Genomic DNA, 13,300 nt, shown 5'->3' on the forward strand with positions numbered 1-13,300 from the left:
TGAAGTGGGAGAATGGTCCCCCTCTGACCACTGGGTACAGTGGCTCCTGGATCTAAGGAGGTGCTAATTCAGCCCCTGCCTGAGGCCACACAGCCGGAGCTACGAAGAGGCTCAGCTGTGAAGCAATGCAAGCCGCTGCGGGGCCTTGGGCCTTCTCTTGGAAGTTCCGGGTCTGCTTGGCTGGGCTGTAGTTAGGTACATTCACATGCAAAAGCCTCTGCTGCAGCCTGGGTGGGGCGGGGTCTCAGGGAGTCAAAAGGGCAGAGAAAGGAGCTATGGCTGATTCTCCGGGCCCGGAGTCCCGCGTCTCAGTGTCCCGGTAACGGCTGCAAGCACCTCTGAGGGAAATTCGCCCTCAAGTTCGCCCACTGCCGCCTGACAGAGCAGCCTCTCCCCGTATGAGTCCTGGGTCCCCAGAGACTTCCCGGAACCGGAGTTCAGAGCAGTCGGGAGCTTGTGATTCAAAAAGACAGCCGCGTCCTCAGGTGCCACCCCCTTTCCGCGCGCGCGAGCCGCCGCCGTACCTCTGCACTCAGCCTCCGCAGCTCCTCTGGCTCTCAGCGTGCTTTTCTTTTCTTCTAGTTGTAGAAATTACACTCAGCCAGCCTTCCTGTTGTTCTGGGCGGTGTTTGCTCCGTCCTTTGGGATATTTATCAATTGTTGTGGGAGGCGACTATTTCCCGGTGTTTATCTATGCCGCCATCTTAGTTTCTCCCCGGGTCCTCATCCTCTTGACTTCTCCCTATACGACTAATCACAACCTGACTCACTCTACATGTACTTGTTATGTGTTTAAAGTCTACCTCCCACACATCCCCCACGACCCCAGAATGTAGGCTGCCTGAGGGCAGGGACTAGAATCAGGGGTGGGCAAACTTTTTGACTCGAGGGCCACAATGAGTTCTTAAACTGGGCCGGAGGGCCGGAACAAAAGCATGGATGGAGTGTTTGTGTGAACTAATATAAATTCAAAGTGAACATCATTACATAAAAGGGTACGGTCTTTTTTTTTTTTTAGTTTTATTCATTTCAAACGGGCCGGATGCGGCCCGCGGGCCGTAGTTTGCCCACGGCTGGACTAGATCCTGTTCCCGCTGTTCACAGGCACCTAGAACAGTGCCTGGCACAGGGCAAGCGATCAAGAACATCCAGTTGAATGAATGAATGAATGAATGAATGAACAAGTGAATATGTGCTACAGACAAGGTGATGAGAAAGATAACGAGGGTGGGGGCTGCTTTAGAAAAGGGGTTCAGTGAAGGCCTTTCTGAGTGGCTAACATCTGAGTTGTAACACGGTGATAGCACAAGAGAAACACCACAGCGCAGCAATACAGCTGTACTACTCCAAGGGCGTGCCAACAGTGGCTCAATGAGCCGCACTGGGCCTCTGCAGGGGACTGGCCACCCCAAAAAGGAGATGGCACGGGGTCATGCCAGGGGCACCGGGGCCTGCCCGTCGTATTGATTTTCCCAGAAGTCGGCAGAGTAGTACGCGTTGTGAGCCTGGACACACAACCAACACAGCAGCACTGGGCTGAGCGCATTACAGCACAGTGCCATTTAACCCTCACCGCCACGTGTGAGGTGGGGTTTAATTCTCTATTTTTTTCCTTTTTTTTTAAATTCTCTTTTTACAGAGGAGGCTGAGGAGGCCCTGAGAGGCAAGGCAGATTCCCCACAACCACCCAGCTAGTAACCGGCCAACTGGGGTTGGAACTCAGAGATGTCTCTCCCTCAGGACCATCTCACGCCCCACGCAGTGACTTTTGCAGCGGGAATGTCCATGAGTGTGATGCTAAGTGACATGGGTTCCTGGATGGCGCGGGCTGTGCCTGACCCATGTCTATGTCCCCTGCAGCTTTGAATTCAGAGGCCCCCATCCAGTAGGTGCTTGGTCATTCTTGAGGCTCCACAGTGCAGCTTGGGCTCCTGAAGGGCAAGGCAGAGATGGCTGATTCCCCCAAAAGCTGCCCTCCTCTCCTCCCTGATTAGCTGACCTCTTTTTTAAACAGGGTACTCTGCTTTGGTCCTCCATCCTGCTGCCGGAACACTGGTGTGATGACTACATCTCTAGCAGCCAACCTGGAACATGAGGACAAGGGCCACTCCCCAGAGATGGTGAAACAGAGAACTGGAAGGAGCCTAGGGCCCTGAAAACTTCACGAAGGGCCCAGGAATGCCGACCTCTGGACTTCATTTAGATGAGAAATAAAGCTCAATCTTGCTTGTTTTTGTTTTTTATTTATATATTTTTATTTATTTCAGAGAGGAAGGGGGAGAGAGATAGAAACATCAATGATGAGAATCATTGATTGGCTGTCTCCTGCACGCCCCACACTGGGGATATGCCCTGACCGAGAATCAAACCATAACCTCCTGGTTCATAGGTCGATGCTCAACCAGCGGGGCTCTATTTGGGGTTTTCATGGCATATTCCAGTGATGGCGAACCTTTTGAGCTCGTTGTGTCAGCATTTTGAAAAACCCTAATTTAACTCTGGTGCCGTGTCACATATAGAAATTTTTTGATATTTGCAACCATAGTATAAAAAAGATTTATATTTTTGATATTTATTTTATATATTTAAATGCCATTTAACAAAGAAAAATCAACCAAAAAAATGAGTTTGTGTGTCACCTCTGATACACATATCACCTCTGTCACGCGTGTCATAGGTTCGCCATCACTGGCATATTGTATCAAACCTGATCAACAGCGAGGAAGGGTTGTGGAAGAGAACAATCTCGACCTAAGTTTGAGAAGTGTAGGATTCCACTTGACAGAATGAGACAGCAGGGGGCTCAGAAGCTCGTCCTACAGCCCAGGGCTGGACAAGGAAGCTGAAGCCAGCGGCTGAGCGTCAGGAATGCTGGAGTACCCTGGGATGACTGTTAGCCAGGAGCCAGGAGGTTTTGAGTGGAAGTGGTCTGATAACATCAGCAATTTAGCAAAGTGAATGCGGCAGCCTTTCCCAGGCCAGCAGAACCAGGATAGCCTGGATGAATGAGAGCTGCGGAGTCAAATGTTTCCTGAGTGTCTAGGTGCAGGCCCTGTGCTCCCGGCGCACAGGACAGAATCCTGGAGCTGAGTCTGAAAGATGTCAGAAGCGCACCAGGCACCCCTGTATCCTTTACAGCTGTGCCTCCCATGTCTGCCTCCGCAGCCCCACACAAACTCAGATTCCCAGGCCCACCCAGAAGAGTAGGACCCACAGACAGGGGCGGGGATTCTGTATTTTTAGTAGCTGTCCCCAGGTGATTTTATGTACAGTCCATGGACATATTAAATAGGCTGGTACCTAAAACATAGGTTTGGATGTTTATTTAAAAAATAAATATCCAAATAATATATTTCCATACTATTAGAAGACAACAAGCCAGTAGATTTTGAAAGACTTTCCATAATAGTCGAAACAACTAAGTAAACGTGTTGGGTGTGGGTTTTTTTTTTTTAGCTATATAATCTAAGGTCACTAATAACTAATAGATCTATGATCTATTTCTGCAATCATTTCAGCAAAAAAATACTTATGTGTCACTTGACTCTAGCCTGAGAAGAGACCTCCAGGTGTGAACATGAGTTCTATGCTAGCTCACTGTAGCCCTGTTCTGCATCTTGCAGACATGTGGAGTCCCAGAGCCCAGCCTGAGGCTTTCCCAAGATGTTCTAACACACTTCAGGGCAAGTCTCTCTGGGAGTGAACTTACAAGAGAGCAGTGCTCCTTAAAGGGGAAACATGGTACAAAGGGAAAAACACTGGTCTAAGACACAAGTCAGTAGCCCCCTTCTTCACCCTGCAATTGGCCTTGGGTGAGTTTCCTCACCTGTTGTGCTATATGCTCTTGAAGATCCCTCACAGTTCTGATGCAACCAGGGTGAGAATTTTTATAGTTTCCTTCTTCCTAATTAATATTGGAAAATGATTCTCAGTAAAAAATGCACTCCCATATACAAGGCATGGTGTGTGGTGCTGGGGAGACAATATTTAAGAGAAATCAGGGTCCATGCCCTTAAGGAGTTTATGGTCTAGAAAGGCAGACAAATAATTCATTCAATAATTATGTAACTGCCACTGTCATAAATATTACTAAGGAAAACCACTTGGTGCTATGACAGAGCATAGTGAGATCTCAGGAAAAGTTTACCAAGCAAATATAACATTTGTGCTGAAAGCAGAGGACCAGTTAATAGGAGCAATTTTCTGCTAGAACTGATAAACCCTTATCTGACCATCTGGCTAGAAGCCCACAAACTCTCACCCCTGATACCTCAACAGGCTGGTGTTAATACCTCAGGTCACTTGCAGCTGCCTCCAGACCTTGGGTGACAGCTACGGCTGTCAGAACTGGGCCCAGTAGAGGGAGAGAAACACATAAAACATAGACTCCAAGCTGGACCTGCCCCTGGACCAATATTTCTGGTGCTATGTGCCGAGCATTATGCAGAGGGATGGGAGATAAGACATGATATTGTAACAGCACCGGAAGGTACACAAGGGAGGAAGAGGAAGATATGCCCCTCTCCCCCTAAGGAGGGGATAGTATCTGAAGATGGGCAAGCCTTGGAGATGGAGAGAGAAAGCATCCTGGCAGTAGAACGACATGAACAAAGCATGGAAAGCACTGGGTGTGCTGGGGCTCGGGATGAGGGATAGCAGAGAGCTGGCAGTGATGTACAATGGGCCTGAGTTGCTACCTTTAACTCCGAAAGTGAACAGATGACAATGCTGGTCTTCAGGGTGGTGTCTGGTGTCAAATCACAGCTCCCGCCCAGACTGGCCCAATGACCAAGAGCCCTAGGTTTTCTCCATTGGACTAGAGCAGCGTTTCTCAAACCTCAGAGCCGTAAGGATCACCTGGGACAGGTTGCCAGGCCCCACCTCCAACTGGAAGATTCCAAGGGCCCCTCCAGCCACAAGCTCCAGGCCCTGGACTCTTGGCCTCCTACAACACAGAGTCCAGGCCTGGGTGACCTTCCCCGACTACGGTGGGTGTTCCTGGTAAGCAGGGGACAGACCTTTGATGCTGTGGGGAAGCAGGAATGGAGAGCTGTGGAGGGCTGGGCCCAGACTGTCTCCTACTCTAGGGACACTCTCACAAAAGGTGAAAGTGAAGAGTAGCCAAGGGCCCGGGAGGAAAGAAAGGACATTGCGGGCAGACAGTACAGCTTGTAAATGTAAAGGCACATTCAGTGCAGTTACGATCTCAGGTGCTGCATGTAGGTGAAGGATGAGAAGCAAAGCTGGAAGGGATGTCCAGGCCCACAACACAGGTAGCCCTACCAAGGAACTAGGACTTGGAGTCTGTAGGCAACAAAAAGCCACAGCAGACCCCTAAAGCCCGCAGGATCCTGGCAACGGCTCCCCTTAGTCACTTACTGGGCACAAATACATTGAACACTATTCTTGCCTCCCCACCACTCCCCACCACCACCATCAGTCTCCATCCTTTACGATCACCTACGATTCCTATCCAAAAATCAAACCTCGGATCCCCTCTGTGCAGCTACAGGTCAAATGAGGGAAGCAATTTGACTATCAGAAGGCAACACTAAGCCAGGATCCCAGTCTCTGACATGACAGGGAAAGGTTGGTCCAGCCTGCAACAAGTTGGCTAGCTCGCTCTGCTCTCCCCAGCTCGGCTCCTGCAGCTTTCTTTCTCTTGCTCCCTTGGAGGAATCAGCAACCCTAAATGAGTTCACGATCCTTGAGGGTGGGAAGGATGGGGCGGGCGGGGGTGAGGGAAGAGATGGTTCACACTGGCTGGGTTTGAGGTTGACCAGTTCCCACTGCAATAGCATAAAAACCAGAAGAAATGTTGGGGCAACTTCAACAATTCACGCAGCCTCCCTAAGAAAGGCCCTGTCTGAAGACTCTGCACAGGATGACTACTGGTGTCTTCAAATGACCTGCCTCATCCTCAAAAGTCAAAGGCTAAGAGAGTAAAAACAGGTGCAGACTCTGAAGGTACTGCTGAATTGCGCAATATTAGCAAAGAGGGGGTGTGCTGATTCTCTCGAGGGGGCCGCAGTTAATCGGGAGGGGGTGGAGTTCTGGTCAGGGTTATCAAGTTAACAAGGCGGCTCCACTCCTGCACCAGCTGAGTGCATGGGGCTCACGGGCAATACTTTCAGTTCGCAGTGAAAGCACATTTCGGACGGGGCGTGGGGGTGGGGTGGGGGGTGCAGGGGCGGTGGTGGTGTGGAGTTAGGCTTCCAGAGGCGTTGGCAGTGGGCAGCGCAACGAAGGCACTCCCCTCACAACCCCTGGGCGCGCGCACTGGCCGTCCTGGGGACGCGGTGGGCCAACCGCCCGGAGCCCCCAGCGGCGGCCCCACTCACCTTGCACTTGAAGCCGGCGGCGGGCGGCAGCAGCTCCCGCAGCAGGGCCTTGGCCACCTCGCGGCTGGCCTCCTCGCTCACGAAGTGCAGGTTAAGCACCTCATGAGCCTCGAACTTGGCAAGGCGCAGCAGGGAGCGCAGCGCGACGCGGGCCTTGGCCTGCAGCGCGGCGTTGTGCTCCGCCTTGGTGAACATCATCAGCAGGTGGTAGTCCACCGGCCCGGCCCCGCCGCCATCCAGGCTCTTGGCCTTGGCACCCAGGGCGGGCGCCACGGACCCGCGCGCCTGTTCCGGCACCGGCGGGGAGGGCGCCGCGGGGGCTCCGGCGCGGGCCTCCTTCAGCCTCTTGGTGGCGCTGGAGAAGGTCTCCCGGCCCGAGCCCAGGTAGTAGAAGGCACAGACGGCGAGCGCCGCGGCCAGCAGCAGCGCGCAGTAATGGGAACGCACCGCGCCCAGGCGCGCCATGGCCCGAGCGCACGGGGGCCCGCCTCGGAGGATGCCCATGCGGCCAGGACCCGGCACCCAGCCGCCGGAGTGGAGCCGAGGAAACCCGTCGCCCGGCAGCCACTTAGCTGCACCGGCGGCGGGCGGCGGCCATGGCGGGGGCGGAGCTACGCTGCACTGAGCCAATCCGAGGGCGCTGATGCGCTGAGAGGCGTGGCCAGAGCTGCCCCGCAGCTGCTGGGTCCTAGGTTCAAAAGGATTGAAGCCGGGATGAACCGCGGCAGTGTGATCTGAGCAGCGACTCTGGGATGGAGAAAGCCAAAGGCCTGCACGAGCTGTGAAATCTTGTCCTCTTAAGTGCTTAGCCACAGGCGCTAGAATCGAAGCTGAGCCTTAAAAGGTCCCAACGCAGGACCTTCGGTTAGCAAAAAGACTAAACTGCACCCACAAAGAGAAAATTTGTTATCTCTATACCCGTTCCTCCCTAATTTCTTTGAGGCCTTAAGGCTTAAGTTCTCTCCCGACTACACTCACATCTTGGAGACCAACTGGAGCTGGGGAATGTAAACTAGCCATTTCCTTCCCCCATTCACGGTGAAGTAGGGTTGACGCTTGTGGATAGAAAAAACCTTTCACCCGACTTGTCATCTCTGAGGCGACCAGAGACATCTAAAGAATGTGGCCAGCAGGGGGACCCCGCTGCCCAAAACTTCGGAATAGTTCAGAGAGCCCCAAAGGAGTAATACCAGAGATGGTAATACCAATTCTTTTTTTTTTTAATCTTTATTGTTGAAAGTATTACATGTGTTCCCTTTTTCCGCCCCTTGACCCCCTCCAGCCCGCCCCCGCCCCCCGCCCCAAGCCTTCACCACCCTATTGTCTGTGTCCATGGGTTATGCATATATGCATACAAGGTTTTTACTTCAACACTTAAAAAGCCTTAATATGTACCGGGTAGTTTTGCAAATTCTAAACGAAGGCACGTTGAGGTAAATTCTCCGAGGGCACACACACTAAGGTCCTTTTGAACCTAGGAGCCATTGCCAGCTTTGCCCCGACAGTTGGAAACTGTCAACTATATAAAAACTCATTAACTTCAGTATCTTAAGGACTGATGATACACCATAGTGTGTAAGTACCTGGTAAGCATGTACAAATGGCCTGTGTGCTTGAAGAGGTGGAGGTGAAAATATATGGAAAAACTCTCTCACCAGTCTATTGTGCCATGCCATTATTCCTCAAAGTGTGGTTCCCAGACCACAATTCATCTCATTTTTAACCCTTGTTCTTTTCAACCAGAGCAACACTTTTCTGAAAAACATTGGACCCCTGAAACAGGCTTGGCAGCAAATTCAATGCATACTACTCATCTTTTTTAAAAAGACCAAAAACAAAATAAAACAACAAAAAAAAACCCAATAGCAGAATTAGCTCAGTTAAGTAACAGGTTCTTTGATTCGTGTAATCTTCCCAACTCTGAGAGGTAATATTTGCACTTTACACTATAGGAAGCTGAGATTTAGACAAATAAATTACCCAAATCTAGTTGGCTAATGAGTAATGGAACCAGGACCCTAGCCTGAGTCTCACTGCTTCCAAAGCTCAAGCTTTTAGCCAAGGTTAGCACTGAAAGCAGTAATTTGAGCTCGTTATTGTGTGTATTGTACCACAATCTTCAGCAGATGACACTGTGGCTAAGAGAGCAAGCTCTCTTAAGAGCCTATTAAAAGTAAGTCAAGAAGCTGGACTTTCACACTGCAAGACCACTGTGCCTCTACAAGCTGATAGACACCAAGCAAGTTACTAAATTTCTCTGAGCTGCAATTACACCCATATACAAAATGGGGTTAATACTGGTACCTATGCCTCATGGGGTTATGAGAGAAAATAGATTAAAAAGCAGAACTGTACCTAACAAATAGTTACTACTAACTGTAGTAAACAAATATAAAATATGCTAGAAATGCCAAGCTCTTTAAAAAAAAGTCTAAATAGCCAATAAATACCAAAATAGAATTTAGCAATCATAGCTTTTTGTGGGTATTTACAAACACTAAACCCCACATCTCCATGAAGACTTCATTACATGTTCCACAGAATCCCCACAGCAGTGTGCTGCAGCTATATTATCATCCCAACGATTGTTTATAAGGGAGAAATAATTCTCAAATTGTGCCTTTTAAGCCTCCAACCTACACCATCAATAAAGTAGCTCTTTCCTCTGTCACTTATTCTAGAATGTATTCAGCTAATATTTTCTTCTTCAGACCTTTATAAGACCTCAGTACTCCTAGGATTAATGAATAAGAAATGAATAACAAGATAATTTAAATTTTACAGAGAAAATCAGTCGACACAGGAAGGAACTGGTCTTATCTCAAGATTTCCTTATTCCCAATTCTTAGTGAAAACTAATTTTGCAGCTTCCTGGAGAATGCTATTGCCTGGAATCTAAAACAGTAAGTTGAAAGTAGGAGCCAGTCATTTGCTCAGTAGTTACCAAGTGACTACTACACTACATGCCAAGCATCAGAGAATACAGCAAGAAAAAAGAAAAAGAAAAAATCCCTGCCCTCGTGGAGTTTACATTCTAGCGGGGGAAATAGACAAGTACAAAAAAGCATGTAGGATGTCAGATGGTGATTTGTTCTATTTCCTCATCTTAAAATAGATACATCTGGGTGTGTAATATGGCTAAATGTAGACAAAGAATTTTGGTAGGCACAATTACCCTTCAGTTCTTACTTTTAACTTTGGCCAAGTTCTCTGACTTCTGACCATAGATTAGAGGTGATTAGTTTTTCCTGTTGTATAATTTCCATATCTGTAACACTAGGTAGATTATCAGATTTTGCTGTTGTATTGACTACTACCCAATACTGTCACCCAGGCACATTCCTTCTCAGCAGATGAGGGTGTGTTCATTGGTACAACTTTTCTGGAGGACCCATGGGCAATCCCAAAATCTTTATGGCCTCCAAAAGAACTTCCAGTTCTCTTTTCTATTCAAATGAATGTTTCTCCCTGACAGTGGTTCTCAGATTTTGGTTGGCATTAGAAGTACCTGGAGGGCTTAGTGAAAACATAAAGGCTCAGGCCCTACTTACCTTCAGTGAGCCTGAGCCTCAATGGTGATTGTTTCACAGACTAAAGTTTGAAAAGCACTACCCTAGACCAGTGGTCGGCAAACTCATTAGTCAACAGAGCCAAATATCAACAGTACAACGATTGAAATTTCTTTTGAGAGCCAAATTTTTTAAACTTAAACTATATAGGTAGGTACCTTGTTATTAACTTAATTTGGGTACTCCTAGGCTGGCCTTTGCTAAAAACGTCCTCAGTCTGACTGAGGTACGTTCGCTGAGGTCGACCCCTTCCAACTCTCCCATCCACACTCGTCTTGTATACTTGTTTCATCTATCTCCTTTCGTTCATCCTCTCTATATGTCCAAACCATCTCAACATACCTTTCTCAATCCTCGACACTACGTCTTTTCACTCCACAACGTTCCCTAAAATTAACTTAATACACTTTAAAGTTTTGTCAACTTCATATTGTACGTGCTCGCCCGCACGTGGTATTTTGTGGAAGAGCCACACTCAAGGGGCCAAAGAGCCGCATGTGGCTCGCGAACCGCGGTTTGCCAACCACTGCCCTAGACCTTCACCCAGCCAACCTCTTTCAGCTTCAGACCTTGGCTTAGATGTCACTGCCTAAACAAGTGGTCTCTGAACATTAACCAACCCATGTCTGGCTGCGGCACCATCCTCCACAATCCCGAGGGCCATCTGTACATTAGCCAGTCCCATCTTTCTCTGTTGCAAGAAGGCAGACTCCAAGAGAACAGAAGTGTCTACCCTTTTACCATAATATCCCTAGTACCTAACACTGTGTCTGACTCACTGAATGAGCCACAAAAATATACCCACCCATTGTGAACCAGTGGTCTAGGAAATCATTCTAAGGAAATAGTTAAGAATGTACTCAAATATCTAGCCAAAACGATAAAGCAGAGCTAGGTTTATGATGCCAAGAAATTGGAATCCAATGTTCATAATAAAGGGGCTAAACTAAAATGATGCTTTCAATAAAAATGGTGTATTCAACAAATCCAAGTAGAAACTTTTAAAAAATAATAGAACCTATAGACTCAAGACATTATTAGCAAACTGCAATGAATAAAACACGAATTCTGATTTGAAGAACCTATTTTAAAAAAACACGCACACATTTGGGACAATCGTGAAAATTTGAATACCGACTATAGCTTTCTAGTTTAAAGACATGTGGTATTGCCCTGGCTGGTGTTCGTCAATGGTTAGAGCACCAGCCTACAAACAGAAGGGCTGCAGGTTCCATCCCACCCTGTCAAGTGCAGGAGGCAACCAATCGATGTGTCTCTCTCACATCTCTCTCTCTCCCTGCTTCCACCCCCCCTTCCACTTTATCTCTAAAAACATAAATGTGGTATTATGCTTGGGCTTTTTTTTTTTTTTAAGAGTTCTTTTAGAGATACATACTGAATAATTTGCTGGTTCAATGTCTGGGGTTTGGTTTCTGAAAATCTGGTAAGAGAATAAAATGGGTGGGAGTACAAATAAAACAATGTCAGCCATGAGGTAATAGCTATTGAAGTTATTCTACTTTTTATGTCTGAATTTTTTCATAATAAAATGTTTTTTAAATCCTCCCCAAAGTGATACAGAATACTTAAGGACTTAAAAATTTCCCGTTTATTAACTAAAAGAAGCAGGTAAAAAACAGTATGATCCCACTGTATATAAATGCACATCCCCAAAGGCCTATAAGGACATATGCCAAGGAAGTAAGTTTTCCCCTCAGTGCTCTCCAGAACTTCCTATGATGCTGGGTATTTACCTGCCACGTTCAAAACAGTAGCCACAAGCTCGGCCGGTGTGGGTCAGTGGTTGAGCATCAACCCATGAACCAGGAGGTCACTGTCAGGGCACAAGCCTGAGTCTCAGGCTAGATCCCCAGTAGAGGGCATGCAGGAGGCAGCTGATCAATGATTCTCTCTCATCATTGATGCTTCTCTCTCTCTCTCTCTCTCTCCATTTCCCTTCCTCTTTCTGAAATCAAAAACAACAAATAGTAGCCACAAGTCACATTAGTAAGCCCTTAAAACTTGGCAGTGCAATTAACTTTGTGTAATTTTAATTAAATTTCAATAGCCACATGGGGCTAGTTGGACGCCACACTGGACAGCATGGGCAGATGATGGAATTATGGATGATTATCTTCTTTTTCAGTTATTGTAATTTAAACATTTTTCTACAATGAAAAAGCATTGTTTTGCAATAATGAAAAAGCAGGATTTGTTTTCATTTAAAATCTTTACTGACTAGTGGTGTGGATTCTCTTCTTCATAGAAGTATTTTAAAAATGAAAGGAAGTGGAATAAAGCAAGTTACATAGAAAAGTTTTATGTGTTTGCTTTCAATTTGCTTTTAAAGGCAAAAACAAGCAATTCACCTCCAGATCTGTTCTTTCAATCCCTCCATTCCTTCTGTCTCAATCCATATAAAAACATGTTTTTGTTTTTAAGGACTGAGTGTGAATGTGTTGTATAGATTAGAAACTTCAACATATATGTCAATCACAATGGAAAGGGAAAAAAAAGCTAGGGCCCCAAAAAAGCCTTTGTGATTTTTATCTAATGAACTGGGAGACATACAGGCAGAAGAGAATGTTTAAAAGATCAAAATGCATTTCTTTATTGAAGCAATCAGGAAATGGGAGCAATCTGACGGATCTGACAGGGTTGGAAAGGAATATAGGACCTTAAACACGACAGTTGTTAACAGATAAGTCTGAAGTTGTAGTTTATAATAAAGTGAAAATGTGAGCATGAAAGAACTATGCCAGACGTGAAATTTTTATTGACTTATAATAATTTTTTCAGCATACAAAGTATTTAATCAAGTGTAATATTTACATTTCTTACATAATGTACATTTTAGAATAACTATAAAGATAATGTACTTTGTTTCATTTACAATGACAAACTACACTAAAACTACATTCATGAATTAGATACAAATCCTCTACATACTAATAAAAAGTAAATGTGTTGGTTATACATTCTTTAAAATATACCCTTTCACAGATAGCAAGAAATATTACATGTAACAAGTCTTTACTCCTGGAATGATCCAAAATACCACAAAGCACAAGTAAACATATGCAAAAAGTAGCTCATCATTTCCAAAAGTTAACCTTAAGCCTTTGTGTAAAATAAATGATGTCAGCACTCTTTATAATGTAGCGAGCTTTCCCTGTTTAAAATTAACACCAAAAAGGTGGGGAGCGGTGTTGAGGAAAAATAAAAAAAATCTAGAACATAAAATAGTGAAAAGACCAATATAGAGAAAGGCTTATTTAATCAAACCTTGCTTCTCTCCCCCATTATCTCATTTTAAGTAAATAAATGTATGTAAACAGAAAAAGATGTCCACAAAATTATATTTGCAGATGTCAGGATTCAACCAAATTG

General features: G+C 46.2%; 1 protein-coding gene across 2 annotated transcripts in view; it reads right to left on the minus strand.

The window, feature by feature from the left end:
* XXYLT1 (xyloside xylosyltransferase 1) overlaps window positions 1-6,940 on the minus strand; it is a gene marked incomplete at its 5' end in the record, with an annotated part of 193,421 nt that extends 186,481 nt beyond the window's left edge. The window contains one exon of one of the 2 annotated variants that reach the window (XM_081086547.1): window positions 6,342-6,940. In XM_081086547.1, the coding sequence (XP_080942673.1) occupies window positions 6,342-6,845 (504 nt within the window). The remainder of the gene's footprint in view (window positions 1-6,341) is intronic. The other variant, XM_081086548.1, reaches the window with a different exon arrangement.
* Between the last annotated feature and the right edge of the window lie 6,360 nt (window positions 6,941-13,300).

This window comes from Myotis nattereri, assembly GCF_964212035.1.
Source record: "Myotis nattereri genome assembly, chromosome: 3".
NCBI lineage: Eukaryota > Metazoa > Chordata > Mammalia > Chiroptera > Vespertilionidae > Myotis > Myotis nattereri.